Source organism: Excalfactoria chinensis, chromosome 11 (genome assembly GCF_039878825.1).
Source record: "Excalfactoria chinensis isolate bCotChi1 chromosome 11, bCotChi1.hap2, whole genome shotgun sequence".
NCBI classification, from domain to species: Eukaryota; Metazoa; Chordata; class Aves; order Galliformes; family Phasianidae; genus Excalfactoria; species Excalfactoria chinensis.
In genome coordinates this window covers 10,540,502-10,557,500 of record NC_092835.1, presented here as the reverse complement: position 1 = coordinate 10,557,500, position 16,999 = coordinate 10,540,502, and the positions used below count along the sequence as shown (strand labels likewise).

At 38.5% G+C, this 16,999-nt stretch overlaps 1 protein-coding gene across 6 annotated transcripts in view; it reads left to right on the top strand.

The window, feature by feature from the left end:
- ZNF536 (zinc finger protein 536) overlaps positions 1 to 16,999 on the top strand; it is a 319,073-nt gene that overhangs the window by 185,420 nt on the left and 116,654 nt on the right. For all 6 annotated transcript variants that reach the window (XM_072346336.1, XM_072346340.1, XM_072346335.1 and 3 more), the window contains one exon: positions 14,453 to 14,605. In XM_072346336.1, the coding sequence (XP_072202437.1) occupies positions 14,453 to 14,605 (153 nt within the window). The remainder of the gene's footprint in view (positions 1 to 14,452; positions 14,606 to 16,999) is intronic.

The following is a 16,999-nucleotide window of genomic DNA, read 5'->3' as shown; positions in this document are numbered from 1 at the left end:
TGTGTTACAACTTCATTGGTGTCAAATACTCAAAGAGATAACCTATTGTTACCTGGAGAAATTACTGTTGTTGAAGAAAGAATGGTACTAATAAAAATGGAAAGAATATCTCCAGAGGTCGACTCAGGAGGGTTCTTTGTGCAATCAGTGGCAGTTCAATTCTCACCCTGAAAATAATGGATTTTTCAAACCAGATCCATGTAACTGTTCTGAAAGTTTCTGTCATTACAGTGAACTTCTAACTCAGGCATTAGAGGAAAATTTGGATACTTCCAAGGGGTTCTCTCCAACACTAAGCAAAGATATCACCACACCATGGGTTTGACCATATTAAACAGTAGGTCTTATTAGTACTAAAAATGAATCAAACTTGTACGGTTAGAGAATTCTCCATTGAAATTTTGCTGAACTTCTACCTGTTTTAGAACAGAGAGGGGCTTTTTATTGCAGGCTACTGAAAATCTCTTTTGAGAGAAAGCTTTGGTCTCTTTGCTTCTGTTGGTGTGCAGACAGATTCCCTATGCTAAGATGTTGGTCCCTTGGAGGAAGCCAGCCTGACTGCCATCAGGCCTCATGCCATCAGTGTGCTTCAGCCTGGTGCATCCTGTCCCTGTGGGAAAGGCCATTCCTCCCTCAAATGACAGTGCCCACCAAAGCTCCTGTTGTGGAGGCTGGGGCTTTGCCTGTGATGTTGACAGTCCATTACTACTGTCTCACCCCATATTGTTGGTTGCCATCAGAAGACTCTCAGGTATTTTAAACATTTCTTGCCTAGCAACTTTTGCACATAGGTGAAAAAGTTTTGAATGCATACCATTTCCTATGTGTAATTCTGCTTTGACTGGTCTTGAGTGACATCATTCTCAGGGAATATTTTCAGTAATGCTTAACAGTATAAAGTGTTCCCATCCGAGAAACTTGCAAAGTATTGTCAGAGTAAAGATAAATGTGTGGAGAATCGCTGTGCTTGGTTTCAGCTATCGTAATAGCTGTGATACAAATGTTTCTGGTTTGGATCTCAGTTTTAATTTTGAAAGTTGCAGCCATCATAGGTGGGTTACATCTGTGTCTTTTCAGATAGGTGACAAGATATATTTCTGTACTATTTTTTCCCTAAAGGAAAAATTGAGATACCAGAGGGGAGATGCAAGTAATGTTGCAACATTTAGTTGTGAAGCTGTGAATGGAAATTGCCATCACAGAGACTGGATGTTTGTACTCCAGAAAATTAAAAAAATTAAAAAATGTGAAAGTGTATACAGCAAGGAAGGATTCTCTTACAAATCCAGTATCTTAGCAGATGAGTAGTGATTCAACATAGCTAAAGCAAATGTTAATTGAAAAGAACCCTAGAATACAGAGTATGGAAGTAGTATGTGTTTTGGTGAACAGCATGTGCTTCAGCAGTGCAGCAGCAGTTCCTTTCTGGAATGTCATTTCTTCTGATCTGTAGCACTCACCATTGTCCTGTCTGGTGTCTGAGCTGCATTTCCTAAGTAGCATCTTCCCATCATTGTTTATTTCAAACGCATAATGTTACTCTCCTGATTATTGTCGTTTGGCTGCAGTTTTATGATAAAACTTATTATAATATCAGTATAGAGTTACAGTGAAGCAGTGACAGTGTTCAGTTGTTCACCCTTTATTAAAAATATTTCAGCGTATATCAGCAAACTCCTCTGCCCAGCAGTAAAGAGGATCCTGCTTTTGTGACAGTCACCTTTGACTCCCATGAACAGGCACATATCTATAGCGAAATATCACATACCTGTGGCCAGAAACGGGCCAGTACTAATGCAGTACTTTAAATTATTTCATTTTCATTTGAACATTTTCACCTTTTCTCAACCCCATACATTACTTTTTTAGGTTGGCCAGTCCCACTGTAGACAGCTTTCAAATGTTAGTGGTTGCAAGCCAGTTTGTTATGTACCAAATTCTGCACAGCCTTGCCAGCCTACTGGAGTGGCTCCCACTAGTACCATCCTGAAAAGGCATGGAAACATGTGTCTCCACAAATGCAGTAGCCTGCATTCTCAGAGTTTAAATTAGTCTGCTGATTGAGATGGTATTTATTGCATAGTGGCTTAATTTAAGCTAGTAGTTGGCCAAAATGAAAATCTTAAGTCCATCTGAATTGTTCAGTGGGAGTTTGTGTCTACATTTCTGTACTTATCCTCGTGCTTTTGTTCAGAGGTTTATTTTGTACATTAAATTCATAGGCAGCTTTGTCAAGCAGACCAATGTTTTGGAAGTTTCACTTAAAGCTATCAGTTTTACTATCCGTACAGAGTGTTTATTGGCTCTGTTTAATGTTTTCATCTTGTACGCTGCAGGTAATTTTACTTCAGAATAGAGAAAAAAAGGCAAAAACCTGCTCTTTCTCTGTTTGTTACAGATGTTTCCAGTATAGACTTGTGAAACTCCACTCTCTTCCAAATGTGACCTGTGTCTATAATCCTTTCTCACTAACAAAGGCATTTTAAATTAAAAGTGCCCATTTTGAAAGATGTGATATTGCTGAGTCATTTTCTCTAAGTCAGTGCTCCTTTTAAGGGTTATGTTCCCCCATTCTCTTGCCCTGTAAAGATCTTCTTTCTTGCACGCCTCAACTTTCTGAGGTCAGGTCATTTTCTGACAGCATTTTATGTCCTATGAGCATCCAGCTGGTAATTCAGTGTTGGTGAACACTTACATGATGGTTACGAGAATGGTCAGTGATTCAGAAGATGTTGATCAGAAAGGGTGCAAATCATAGTAAAGCTTTTCTCAGTAAAGGGAATCAAGCACTTAGCAGAAAGGAGACTGAAGGATTGTGCTCTATTGGGAGGACTTAATTTATCTGCTGCTGCTTTGGGTCTTATGGAGGAATGGTTACATCTCCATGAATCTGAATAAGGAAGCTTCACCACTGTCTGCCTTGAGATTCAAGAAATTCTTCTGAACATTTTGGTGCTAAAGGCTAACTAGAGGAATTGGCTCTCTTCACTTTGTTCATTCTAGATGCTTACTGTTAGGAGTTTTGGTTTACAGAAACCAAGCATTTATTTAAGATAGTTCTGTATATGTTTGCATCAGTCAGCACCAAATACACTCATCTGATTGCAGTTATTTCTTCTGGCATGGATTTAATTGTATCATTATCTACAGGATTTTTTTCTTAGCCAAATGTTTCCTGCGCTTTACATTAACATATGCAACTAACATCCACATGGTGGTCAGAATATTTCCAGAACGTTTTCCTGTATTTCTGTTTTCCAAGATGGTCGGTAGCTAAGCCTGGCCCTTGTAGGCATGGCAGAGGAGCTCATGAGAACATTTTGGCTGAATACCTGGTGATACCCATGAGGTACGGGAGCAGTGGTTGTTCTGCAGTTAACAGGGAGGGACTAATTCCAGGGCAAGGAAGCTTTCAAAATCAAATGAGCATCACATCGCTGTATGTGTCTAATCTAAAAGAAAAGGGGGAAAAAAAAAAAGCAGTCTCTCTGCAGTGTGGGAGTGAAGCAAATGAATATGGCCTTTAATACACTTTTTAATTTTTCAACACTGTATTTTGCCAACTTTAGTTCACTTTGTTGACTATTCAGTCAGACCGTTTTTAAATTAAAAAGGAATACATGGTTGAATTATTTATTAAACAAAAGGTGCTTCTGTGCATGCAGACTACCTGTTTTTTGAATTTCTTTTACCATTGGAGTTTGCGGAAATAGATTTGAGAAAGTACATTGCTAATAAGCAAAGGATTGGAATAACTCTCCTTCTAAAATACGTCTGTCTCTGAGGCAGCTAATAAACTAAATTGTGTCTGACTGGTCGCAGAAAGAAATGGTAGATCTTCATTCAGATGTGCAATTTTGACCTTATTGTTGTTTTCTCAGTCTGGCAGGCTTCATATAGACAAAGGGTTATTAATTTCAGGTAGAAATATAAATGTGGAGGAACGATAAACAGGTGGAAGGAAGCATGCAAAAAGTTTGTTCCTTGTTATGGGCAGCATGTCCCTCTGGGTCACTGGTTCCCATTTGGGTGGTGATGATAAACACTTTGTGCAGCTGCCTTTGTCTCAGCACTATGCATTGCTGTCTTTCCATTGGTGCTCCAGATTTATTTCCCTTCAGTTTTGGGGGGAATGTGGCTTCATTGTGTTTGATCCTTCCTCATCCCATTCTCCAAAAGAAAACTCTTTCTTGTCTGGATGTAAATCACTTTGCTTTTTACCTGAGACCTCTGTCCAACGTCAGGCTAGGAAGCTCTGAGAGACCTTCCATAAGTCTGTGAGCTTACTTAAAAATTAGTGGGCTGTTTACCTAGTATGGAAAGAGGAATTAACTCAGTGAATCTGTGGGACCATCTGTCTGAGAGGTTGATATTTCTCATCCCTGATGTGGTGCACGATAACTATGTAGGAAAACAGTGATACAAGAGCTTCAGTGGGTGCAGAATGCCAGCTGAGGCAGAAAAGAGGCTTTGGAGGTAGGCTCATGAGGCCAGGAGGAGCTCCCAGTTGCACTGGTGTGGAGGGAGCTGCAAGGCTGTCTCTGCCGAGCATTGGGCTCCGACATGGCCTGTGGCAGGAAAGCAGCGAGCAGCAGCAAGTGACTGGGCACACCCTGGCTTTCATATCTACAGATGGAGACCTAAAAGATTGCAGGGCCACAGTCCAACACCAGCACATGTAAAATAAGGCTCAGGATTTAGATAACTCTGTTCCAGCATACTGACGTGCGTGGCCGCGGTCCAACTCCAACACATGCAAAATTAGTTTCAGGATCATTCCAGCATACTGAAGCCTATGCCTAAACACGTTATTGCCACTAGCTCAGCTAAATCAGAGTGTTCAAAATAGTATTTTTTCTCTTTCTTTACCAGTATAGTTCTCTTGAAACACTGTATATTTTCATGGTAGAAAATGGAGATTGGATTATTGATATATCAGCTCCATATGCAGCATTTCTTATTTTTGTAGAGCAATAGTAGCATGTTAATATTAGTGTACTCTAAGGCTATTTTACAAAACGTGGGTACAAGTTGACCTACTAATGTACCTTTTGAGATACATCATTAGTATAAAAAAATTAATGAGCCCGTTCAAATGATACCGTGTTTAAAGACATCTTGGTCCCAATATGTCTGCAATGCACTGTGAAACCAATGAGGAAAAAAGATACCAAGCAGTCAAAGGACCCCTTCTTAGGATTAGAAGTAACAAATTTAATCAATATTTTCTCCATTATAGCAAAACTCCTGCAATTAACATATTTTTAGAAAAAAAGGTGTTGGTAAAATAGACTCAGAACTACTCATAAATGTTTCTTCAAATACAGATTTATTTTATTTTATTTTTTGTGAAATGCAGAAAGAAGTTGTATACTTACGTGGCACGTATCACTTAAATGGGAGAAAAACTGCTGGGCAATCAAAGCACTCATTTGATAGCACTGGAAAATAAAGCGTAAGGAAATAGAAATACTGTATTTTGTCTGTACTGTCATAGTCCGTCCATGTGTTCTATCATATGCTGTGACATTATCCACTTTTTGGAGACTCTGTCAGCACCTCTGTAATCAGTAATCCGTAAACAGAATGACAGCTTTACTTCTTTTTGTTGAGAGGAAAACGTGTTATTCAGCTATGCTAACCCATACAATTTTCTTTATGTGACTGATTCTAGTGATGGTTTCTTTCTTACTGGGGTCTACAGAAAGATGATACTGTGACATTTAAGTAATTCATATTTTCTTTATTAGAAGGGTTTTATATAATACCTGATGACCCACTATTGGCTCTTGTATCCTGATTTTACCACTCTATAATGAGGTAATAATTATGAAAAGGGTTCTTCTTAAGTTTGCAGAGACTTCTGCAATGATACCGCATGCCCCAAGACCTACTGACAGTGTGTCTAAGTCCGTCATTCTGGCTTGAAAAAATTATATAGATATATGTATATTTACAGGATTTCTCTAAGCCCAGCAACTTCAGGTGAAGCTTGACCAGAGCGGTTATTAAACATTTCCATACAATTACTCAGTAGATTTTAAATTATATTTAATGGATTTTGAACACTGTGTGGAGCTGGGTGTTAATTTGTGCTTTTTAGACTCTCACAGACTCTGTGTTGTTGGGCCCATGGGAGGAACTTACAGAAAAATAGATTCAGTTCTGCTCTCTTCCACTTGGATTCACCATCTTCTCTACAGTTTACTAATAGTCTGGGATTTTTTCCTAGCATTGCCTGTACGCTGTACCGAATGGTTCTGTTTCCCCTCTAATGTAGTTTGGCAACAGGTTAGAGGTCATACTGAGGTACTACTTACCTGTTTGGTTTATAAATATGTAGAGATGCTGACATGTGGAAGCAACAGAGTAAGTATGGGAGCAAGAAGGCGGCGGGATATTCATTCACAGAAGTCCAGTTAGTGGTTATTTTAGTTGATTAGCTAGCAACTTATTTTCTCCCCCATGAAATTGCCTCCACAGATCCTTACTTCTGGAGCTTAATCAGCAGTAGCAATCCATCCCAGGAGTGGGAGATCAGGAGTACTTAATTAAAGAGGGACTGTAAGGCAACTCTCCCAAATTGGATATCTGATCTAGCTTTGGCATCAGGAGAGCAATGCTAGGTAAAAGTGTTTATCGAGCTCCATGTAGACCCTCTGCAAATCTCAGAGATGGGAATATGATGCAGACAGCCTGTAGAAGCTGCTATAACCTGAGTACTATGGGCTTTAGGGCCATCTGGTACCTGAACACCTGCCTAGAAATAACACATACATATCCAAAAGATGGTCCAGTTTGATAGCTTCTGTGCTTAGATTCCCCACTGGAATTTTCACCAAAAGCAATGAACAGTCTGTAGAAAGTGTGGAAAGACCTCATCCTATCTGGTCAATAATCAAGTGCCCATTTCAAAACTAACTCAGCTGAGTCAAGAGTTTGGGTAGGAAAATGAGTGAGATTTACATGTGAACCACGGACAGCTGTTAGCATGAACACAGGGTGAGGATCAGGGTAATCTAAGTCTGTTTTTAAATTAGGAGGAGAAAACTGTGTAAGGATTAGTCATGTAGGAGGTTTGGGAGCTCACTTTCCTATTGAAAGTACAAATGATGAGAATGAACATTAGCAGTATACCGCAGTATACTAAGGAAAGGTCTGTAAGTAAAGACCAGAGTAGCTGATCCAAAGTGTGTTTTTCTTGTGAAGATACATGCTCTCTACAGAGAAATACAATAAGGTGTTCTGGCAGCTCAGATGTGCACTTCTGAAGAAAGCAAGAACAAGCAGAAGCTCATCACTGAGAGTAACTAATGTTACATTCAAGTCAGCAAACAGATCTGTTGTTCAATAAATGAAGAAGTACATCCTGTTTTAAAGCATCCACTTTCCTGTGGAAAAATTATATGAAAACTAGTGGAATATCATGAACCTTATCAGTGAAGAACAGCTTAACAGCTTTGATCTATAAATCCAAGTTAAGGAATTGGGTTGGCAAAGACATGGTACTGAAATAGCAGAAATGGAAAGCCAGTGAAGGGGTTATGTGATTCAAGAGCCTTGCATGCAAAGGATTTAGAAAAGGTACTAGCAGAGATGGTATGATAGGGAGCAACTAAGTGATCCATGGCCATTTGCTCAGTACTCATTAGCTGAGCAGTGATGCCATGAAACAGGCAACAAAAAGCAAGCATTCTCACAGTCATACTTGGTGTGTTCCTGATGCTTGTTTACTCCAGCAAAGGACTTTGCACTGGTCTGACTGCATAAATTGCAACCTAATCTTATTTTTAATTATGATGGTGCATGTGCATATGATTTCAGAACATCCCTAAAAGTCAAGAGCATTGGAAACAGGCTGAAGATGTTCGGTATGTTTGCACAGGCCAATATTAAAAAAGTTTCTTCAGCCCTCTTTCCACTTTCATTTTGATTAAACTTCAGCAACATTAGTATTTCAATAACATGCTAAGGTCCTGATTCAAGTCTAATGTTGAAGCGTCACTGAATTCAGTGGGATTGAGGAGATATACAGCTGCAGGATTAAAGTGTAAGGCTAACTTTCTTCTTTCGGAGTGCTAACAATATGTGTGATGTTATTCAACTGTAGTCTTCTTGGGGCACAGACTGCATTCTGTTTCTTTCGTTAACTGACGCAGTATTGCTTGTTAATAAAGCAATACAGAAAATGAACTATTTTGTGTTTTATCAACAATTTGCATTTTACACAGTATTTCATTTTAAGTAAGTATGAAATCTTACCCTGAATGGTAAGATGTAATTGCTGATCATGTATCTCTTTGTTCCAGACACTTTTATAAAAGTGTATGTATTATGTATGATGTGACCTTCAAATGTCATGAATGCGTTGAGCAATAAACTGTCAATATTTGTGGCTATAAGGTACTAGATGACTTTTACAATAATTGGAACAGCTTTATTAAAGGCTTGGATCACTCAGCTGGTTAAAGAGAAAGACACAGGCCAATGTTTATCTGTGAGTGTTCTTCTGCCAAATGTTAAATGAACGACATTTTAAGATACAGAAGATATCTTCTTTCTTAAAGAAAGAAAGGAGGAGTAAAAAGGCCTATGAGTAAAATTATTCTCTAAAAAAATCTTTTTTAATACTACAAATTCTCAGTCCAAATAGAGCTTTGCAAGCGAATGAGTGGTGAATAAGCCAGGAGTTTGGACTAGGTGATCTCCATGGGTCCCTTCCAACCCCTATGATTCTGTGATTCTGTTTTTTGAGTTCTCCATCTGATTTTGGTCACAGGATTCTTCAAGCAATCAGACAGCTAAAAAGATGCGCTCTGAAAGTGTGTTTGGACTCTGATCATCTCAAAAGGTTTAAAGATCAGTAACAATTTGCAAAGTAAGACCACTAAGAACTCCAGAACAAAAACTGTAGGGAAACTGATCAAAATGAAGAGGATAAGAAACACTTTGTGATAGACAGCTTAATTTTGGTTAAGTGTCTATTGATGTTTCTTTATGCTATATATGTAGCCACTTGCTTGTTTCTCAGAATGCTCACCATAGTAAAAATCCTTACTATAATACCTGAAACTTGCATACATGCCATATTGTTGAGCAACCCACTGTGTGTGAAAGCTGCCGACTGTCTGTGTATCATGTGCCCAGAGTATAGGCTTAGGGTGTACATATTGCCCCAAAGTCGCCAATTAGCTTAGAATATTCTGACCCCTCTTCTGTTGTGCTTGAAATAAGACCTGTGGAGATCCCACATAGCCAGAGGTTTTGGTGATGGTCACTGTGTGCCCACTTCCAGATGTGGCACGTTTTATGTGTAAATCGATGTATTTTGCTCTGGTTTGTACTTTAGATTTAGCTTGTACTTTAAATCTGCTAATGCACTCATCGGCAGCGCAGGCAGTTGTGTTTGCTTGTGCAGGTCGGAGGGCTAAGTGGGAAGTCTGATGTCAGAAGCGGTATCTCTTTATTTACCAGTGGAACCTTTGGTATAATCTTTATTTCTAATAATACAAACAATACGAATGCTGTTTTCTCACTAGAAGGCCTCCTTTCCAGTTCTGGTCTAAAATAGCTCTCTGTTTAAACAAATTCTCTGCCAATCCATATTAATGCTCAACAGTTTAAGATTCCCATATATGGTCATTCTAAAACCTAAATCCTTGATGAAACAATAGAGACAGCAAGTTGTTCCTGACCTAAGACATTAGTAAATCTTTCCGGAGGCCTAAAATATAACTGTAATATTCAGTAATATTAGACTTTTATTTTAAGCTATGAACTTCACTAGCAAGAAGTGTAGGAACATCTGCTAAATGGATTCTAACTTCAAACTGTAAGCACTGGGCCAGAGTTTGGGCCATTTTCATCTAAACATATTAACTGAAGCCACTCCAGGTAGATGAAGAGATATCATTAAGTAAATCCCTGTTTTCAGTATTATTCAGGCTTTCTCTAAGGAAATAAAGGTAAGGCATGTTTTCCCAGAAACTTTTGTGTTCCCTTTGCTGCTTTCCAGGGAACGAGGTGGTCAGAGTCCAGGCATATTTGCATAATGATGACAGCAGCGACAGGATTAAAATGTTGAATATCTTCTAGCTATCTTCTTGACATTAAATTGAGAATAAAGTTTTTCCTGCTAAGGTAATTGTATACAGAGTAGGTTTATCTAAGTGGTTTATAGATCTTTAAAAAATTGCCTCCTGGTGTTGCACCATAGCGTTCATTAACTTTTGCAGGCAGTTCTAAACAACTACAAATATTTTGAACTTCCGAAATATACAAAAATGTGGGATTATGTGCAGCTTTAAAAGCTTCTGGATGTATTTTCGAAGGGTTCTTTAATAATGCCTGAAAAATGCGAGAGCGAGCACATATTTCTAAGTGTGATTACCTATTTAGTGAGCTGATTACCTTTTCCATGTGATTGCCTGTTTTTGGCTAATTTGGCAATCCTTGCGTTGGCAAATTCCAACCGACTTTGCTGATAATTTAGTCTGTGTGAGGAGTGCAGTTCACCTCCTTTGAGCATGAAAGTGCCTCTTTGTGAATCCTTGTGCTTGTACATACATGCAGCAAATAAATTCTCTTCCAGAATTTAGAGGACACGTATGGAGAGGAGCCTTTGAAAATTTGCTGCTAACATGACTGAAGTCAGTGCTGCTACCCAACCAACTGAAAGCATGCTTCTTTGTACAGGAGCAGTCAGTCCTTTTCTAATCACCTTTATAAGCTCATCCCAGAAAGGTATACCAGTCTTGCAGAAAACTTGGGGAAATTTCAGATTTGCTTTTATTTTGCATTCTTTTGTGTGGTTGCTTGATTTTCATTTCAGACTGTGCGGCAAACAGGTTTGTTCACATTTTGTTCAAATTGGCCCTTTGGTTATGTAGCCCATTACTGCGTTCTGAGATGGATGTGGAAGTGAAGGGTTCCTTGCATTTTTCCCATTAGGACATGGGATGGTTAAGTGCACAGCCGGAGGACTGCAAGTTTTCAAGACAAAGTCAGTGGCAGTTGTATCTGAGTCCTTGGTAGGAGAATGTCACCATTAAGGTGTGCAGAGCTCTGCACCAGGCCTAGTCACTTCTACTGCTTGTTTGTTTAAGGTCCAGAGTGCAGGTGGGGTGGGTGGCTGTTTTGGATTGGCATGACCTGCCTGCCTCTGTGTGAGCCTCTGTCCTTGAGACTGACTTAGCCTTATGGTCACCCAAGGTGTGACACAAAGACCAGCTTCTCATTTAGAACTGAATGAGAATGTTTCTTTGTGCGGTTCTGTCTGTGCTGTGAGCAAAGCGAAAGGAAAGCTCAGTGAATGTAAGCTGGGATACAAGCTTTGGAAGCCTCACATCTAGCTTGAACATCTATACAATATTTCATACGTGATTCTATTATTTCCTGCACTTGAATCCAGAAAGGTAGGAGTGGGCCGGAAGATATTCAGGACTTAGACCTGCCTGTAATGGAAGTAGATAGTAAAAAAAGAAGTCTAATCTCACGTGCATCAAGTACTCATCGTGTAGACCACATAACTCAGTGAACCACAATGACTGCAAGATAAGTAACCATTCTCTTTCCTTCCTGATCTTTTATCCTCGGAATTGAGCAGCCTGAAAACCATTGCTCAGATCCCAAGTAAATCATAAATTAGATGGACTTGGTGGGGCTTATCCTAGTTCTGCAGGTCTGTAAAACATTAGCAAAGTGTCGCATGCTTTAACGTAACTGAGAGCTTATACTTCAGAGGGGGTAACAACAGCAGGAGAAAGGGGCACATTTGAGGTGCAGAAAAAATAAGGTGGAATGTTTTTGTTCCTGCACATACACCGTTGTTGCCTTAGCCTGCATTCATCAGTTTGCCTCGTAACTCTTTCCATGCTAATTATTTATCCTTTTCCTGTTTTGTGGTTTTGTTTTCCTCGCTTTCAATGTATTGTTTTAAGAAAGTGTTAAAATGAACTCGATAGCAGTGAGATGTAAATGCATTTTAAAGCACATTTTAAACTTAAGTGCCTTGACAAATAGGTTCACTTTGCCGAAATGGGGCCCTAGTAAGACGAAGCTGGGGTAGCGTTTGATGGGGACAGACGACAGCCTTAAACATATCTTTTCATTGTTGGAAATAAAAGGACTTAGATGTAAAGCTGTTCATTCAGGTAGTGATGGCCTCCAGTGCTTCGGTGGGCTTTGTAGGCAGAGGAATTCAAAAGAAAACCCCTCAGCCCAGCTTTAAAGTCTTAGGAATGCTTTCACTGTGGGAAGAAAAATTCTTCAAGGTAAGGCCCCTGTTGGAGTAAAGCCTTTGGAGCTATCTACTGTATGTCTACTTAAATCTAAAAGAAAACTCTTCAGACCACCCACATCTTTCTTTGCTTCATTGTTGTTTTCAGTTTGCTTTTTCAGAGGGATTAGTGCTAGAGTAAACTCCATCGTCTCGCTGCCTTGAAAAAATTCAATTTTGTGTAAAGTGAAAATTAGACTCTTAAATCTGCAAAGCGAGCTGTTTATCTTACAAATTTATTCTTTTTTATTGGGCCACACATATTCTAGATAGAAAGATAAAAGGCAAATGGATAACAGGCCATCATTTAGAGTGACATATAGCAAAACATAACCAGTCGACTTATTCTGTAAATTCCTCCTGAGTGGCTTGTTAGCTTTATCTATATATTTATCTATAATGCTCACATAATATTTATTGAAAACAAAAAATAAAATCCTGCAATTTATCATCATGTATTCTGTATTTTGCACTTCAGAAATGCTTTTTGCACTCAGGAATTCTCTTTCTCCCAGAGCGGCTTAAGACATGAATATATACAACTTCGGAGGAGAACAATAAAGTGGCAAATCTAAACTCTTTAGGAAGCTTGGAGTTAAATACTAGCACCTATATGTGCTTTCCTGGGTTCTGAAAGACAAAATACGCTCTCCATTACACTCTTTCACATACTTGTGAATAATTCAAAATGACAATTACTAGCCCTGTAACCTAAATAGTGTTCTGTAACCCGGCAGCCTAAGAGCGATCAGAAAGCGTTAAACAAGAATGTCAATTTCTAGAATCAGATTTTGACTTTTGGAAATTAGCAATAACTCGATGACATGTATGGCTAAGGTAAGCATTTGTACATCATCCCTTATTACAACTTAAAGCAAAATTGTCTACAGAGTGACCGTTCAATAATAAATAATAAAGTGCCTGTTAGTTCTACCCTTGCCAGCAATGTGGTAGTTGGATCTCTGCTCTTTTGTGAACAGTTCTTATTAGAGTGAAATGTCTAAGTCTTTCCTACGTCCATCACTTCCATTTAAAGGGAAATGCTGCGTAAACTGCACTATGTTTCCTGACAGCTTTAGTTATGTATCAGCTGGGTAGAGGCTGAGCATTTTCAGTCAGTAGTTCATGGTTGAAATAATCGAGGCTCTACGTGCAGATTATAACTATATGCTCCCCCCTTCAATACAGACCACGTAGCTCAGCCTTTGCATCCAGGACTGGTAATGTGCCCATGTGTATCGCATGCCCATGGTTGTAAATCCATTTCAGAGTCTCAATGTGTGCCACGGTGCTTTTTGGTGATAATGTGAATTGATACACTTGTATGTGATCTAACATGACCCTCGAAATACAAGATGATAGCTGAGTCTTGTGTAGTGTAAGTAATGACCTTCTAAAAACATTGTGCATTTTATAATTTCTGTGCCAGTTATTTTGTCCATAGCCTGCTTGAATAATAGCAGCTTCTTCAGAATGGCTGAGAATTATGGTTTCTTCCTATGGCAAGAGAGATGAGATGTCCTGGAGTTTCACCCATTGTATTTCAATGCAAAGAGTAAGTGTAGCTATGAAGATGGAAGGAGAAAGCCTGGGTGAAGGGTCAAAGGAGTCCCCCCTCATCTGACCAGATTCTGTGATATGAGGTTACTTGCCAGGTCACACGTTGTTTCTCTAACGCATTGCATAAGTTAATTAGCTTTGTGTGTAGGCATTGCCACTTCTGTTGGTCTGCCTGTCCCTGTGATTCCGTTTTTATTGGGGAGGGGGGTTTAACATGCTGATGCAAACTTTCTCCGTCTAAAATCACGCATATTTTTACAATACTTCCAAATTAAATAGACTCAACAAAACAACAATTTAAAACTTTGGGGGGAAAAATTAATAGGAACCAAGCAAAAGAAGAAATCAAACCAGCTGCTGACACAGCTGTTTCTTTTCTTGTATAATTCAGTTCAATATAAAGGTACCATATGCTGCTTAAAATGATGATAGGAAAGATGAAATAATTTAAGAGAATAACAAGAAAATACATGAATTGTCAGCATTCTGTCAGATTTAAAGAATGAAATAGACAGGTGTAGTATTGACATGCTTAACTTTGTGTTGTGTTAGCAGTTTTAGTGAGAAAACTTCTGACATGTGCTGAAGTGATGTGAGAACATTTCTGTGTTGCAGACATTGGAGAAGAAGCTGGGAGATCTGTAGGAGTCCAGCAGCCAGCTTTACTGAGAGACAGGAGCCTTGGTTCTGCCATGAAAGACTGCCCATATTGTGGAAAAACATTCAGAACATCACATCACTTAAAGGTCCACTTGAGAATACATACAGGTGAGAGGAACAACAGGAACGGAGTGCTGTCTGCACATGCGATGTGTGTGGGGGGGTGTACATACGGTGTGGCGAGGAGCCTTAATTCCCAGGGTGGATTCGGATTCATTAGCCGGAGAGAGTCTTTTGAGAAAGACATATGACAGTCTTAAATAAAAGCACAAGGAATGTGTTGTTGGATAAAGACCACTTTAATAGAATCGTCTTTTCCCAGTTGAGGTTATTTCTGTCTCCTTCCCTGCTTCATCACTGTTTCCTTCAATTACCCTTGTCCTTCAATAGGCATAAGCCTATTGGTTTCAGACTTAGTTATACTAACTGCTTCAAAGGCCTTCCTTAGCATCTACTTAGGGATTCTGTATGTTTTGCTCAGTTACTATTTTTGTTCCATTTAACATGCTCATTTTTAACCTCTCACTGTTCCTATGAATACATCAGCTTCATGGATCTGCTTTTTTTTCTTTCTGCACTAGAACTCACTCAACTTACTACTTGTCTGTAATCAAACTTACTGTGATTTGCAACATGGTAAAACTTCCTGTGTTTTATTTTAATAACAAAGCTGGATTTTCTACCCTACAGAGACTTACTACTGGTCTAGATTCTACCTTTATTTTTGGGTATCACTGATCTAGATTCTGGAAAAATATAACCATGCTATTTTAATTGTAATACTATGTTTGCTTAAAAGTATATATGTGCTTGGTAGAGTTCATTTAGAGACAAAGTGTGGATTTAAGAAGTGCTATTATATCTGTATTTAAAATCTATCATAGAATATCAGTCCTCAGATCCTGTTGATGTCATTTTATATGGTCAATCTGATGCTGTTTTCTTCCAGTTCCTGGATGTTGCAGTAGAGCTTCAGGGGGTGTGCAAAGCTGGAGATTTAGGACACTTGTTTTTGTAGGCAGGCACAGTGGGCACTGCAGATGTGCCGTCATTTTATTTTTATAGCATTTTAAAGAAATTTCAGGACGTTACAGCTATTTTTCTGATCAATAGGTAAAATAAATTGCATAAATAAATACATTTCCAGTTCTACCTCTCATGTGAATAATATCACTGTAATTTTTTATCTCATGGAGATAGAAGCTAAGAAGTATTGGCCTCCCTTCTCAAAACCAGCAATCACATTTCTCCTATGTGCTTGCACAGGTGTAATGCTGAATACTGGCTTTGTGAATATAAGGCCTGAGTTTGAAAAATTAAAAAAGAAGGTTGAAATATATTTAAAGGAAAACATTTCACAGTTTCTTCCTTTTATTTTTTTCTCTTTGGAGTAGGAATCGACCACATTGTTTTTGTCTAAATTTTGCAATTTAGATTTATTATTATTAGATATGTTTTAAAATGTAGTCTCTGTTTGGATTGCAGTCTGTTTAGGGCAGGAATATGCTTTTCTGTGTCTTGGGCTTGGTAGGAAAAATTGAATGCAGTTCAAACTCTATGTGTGTGCTCTCCAGCGCTGTAAAAATAAAACCAGTTATTTTATTGGGAAATAATCCTCTAACTGTGAGCTTTAAACAATTTGACATTTTTACTAAGGAGAAGCAAAGGAAAATTCTTTAAAATAACCTGAGGATACCCATCTCTTTCTTTTACCTTATTATATGGAGGTCATTTTGTTGTTATAAAGATGGCATTGATCACGTGTTTGGTGTTGGTGGCTTAGAACTAATGGAAAGTGAATGAACTGCAATGGAAATATTCCTTAACATTTTCTATTAAAACTTGCCAGTCAAAATTAAAACAACTAAAGCATGTAAAGCATCACATAGAAAAGAAAAAAGAAAACATCATACAGACTGTTACAACATTTGCAATATATTTAAAAGGCATTATAATTTTAAAATAGATAAAGATCAATTTCCATTAGGTTGAGAACAAAGTATTTGTAAATAATGACAAGAACATGCTTAAATGGTGCAGTGTTTTACATATTGGAAGTAATCATAATAAATATTATAAAAATGTAAATTGGCAAATTACTAGAGTTATTAAATAAAAATTAAGTTGCTTTGCTCTAAATGGAAATGATGTAATAGATATCAGTTATTAAACAAATATTGGTTAGCTCACACTACCAGGGACAGTTTCCTGCTTTTATGTCATACTCTGTCTTTATTATATGCCAGGATCATATAACTGACTGATAAAAAACACTTTACTGTGTTTCTCCACTACATTAACTCAATTACTGTTCTTGTTCTCACAGCACCTGTTTGTTAGTGAGGAGCTCAAGCAGTTCAGCAGAAGTCAGGTTCCTTCGAACATCTGTGTGTTTGGAGGCACATGAGTAGGTTGGTTTGGTACGCATGCCAAGACAAGACCCGAAGTCTGATCCAGCCAGGAGGTGCTTCCGTGGCAACTGGCCCAAAAAAAGCTAGAGAA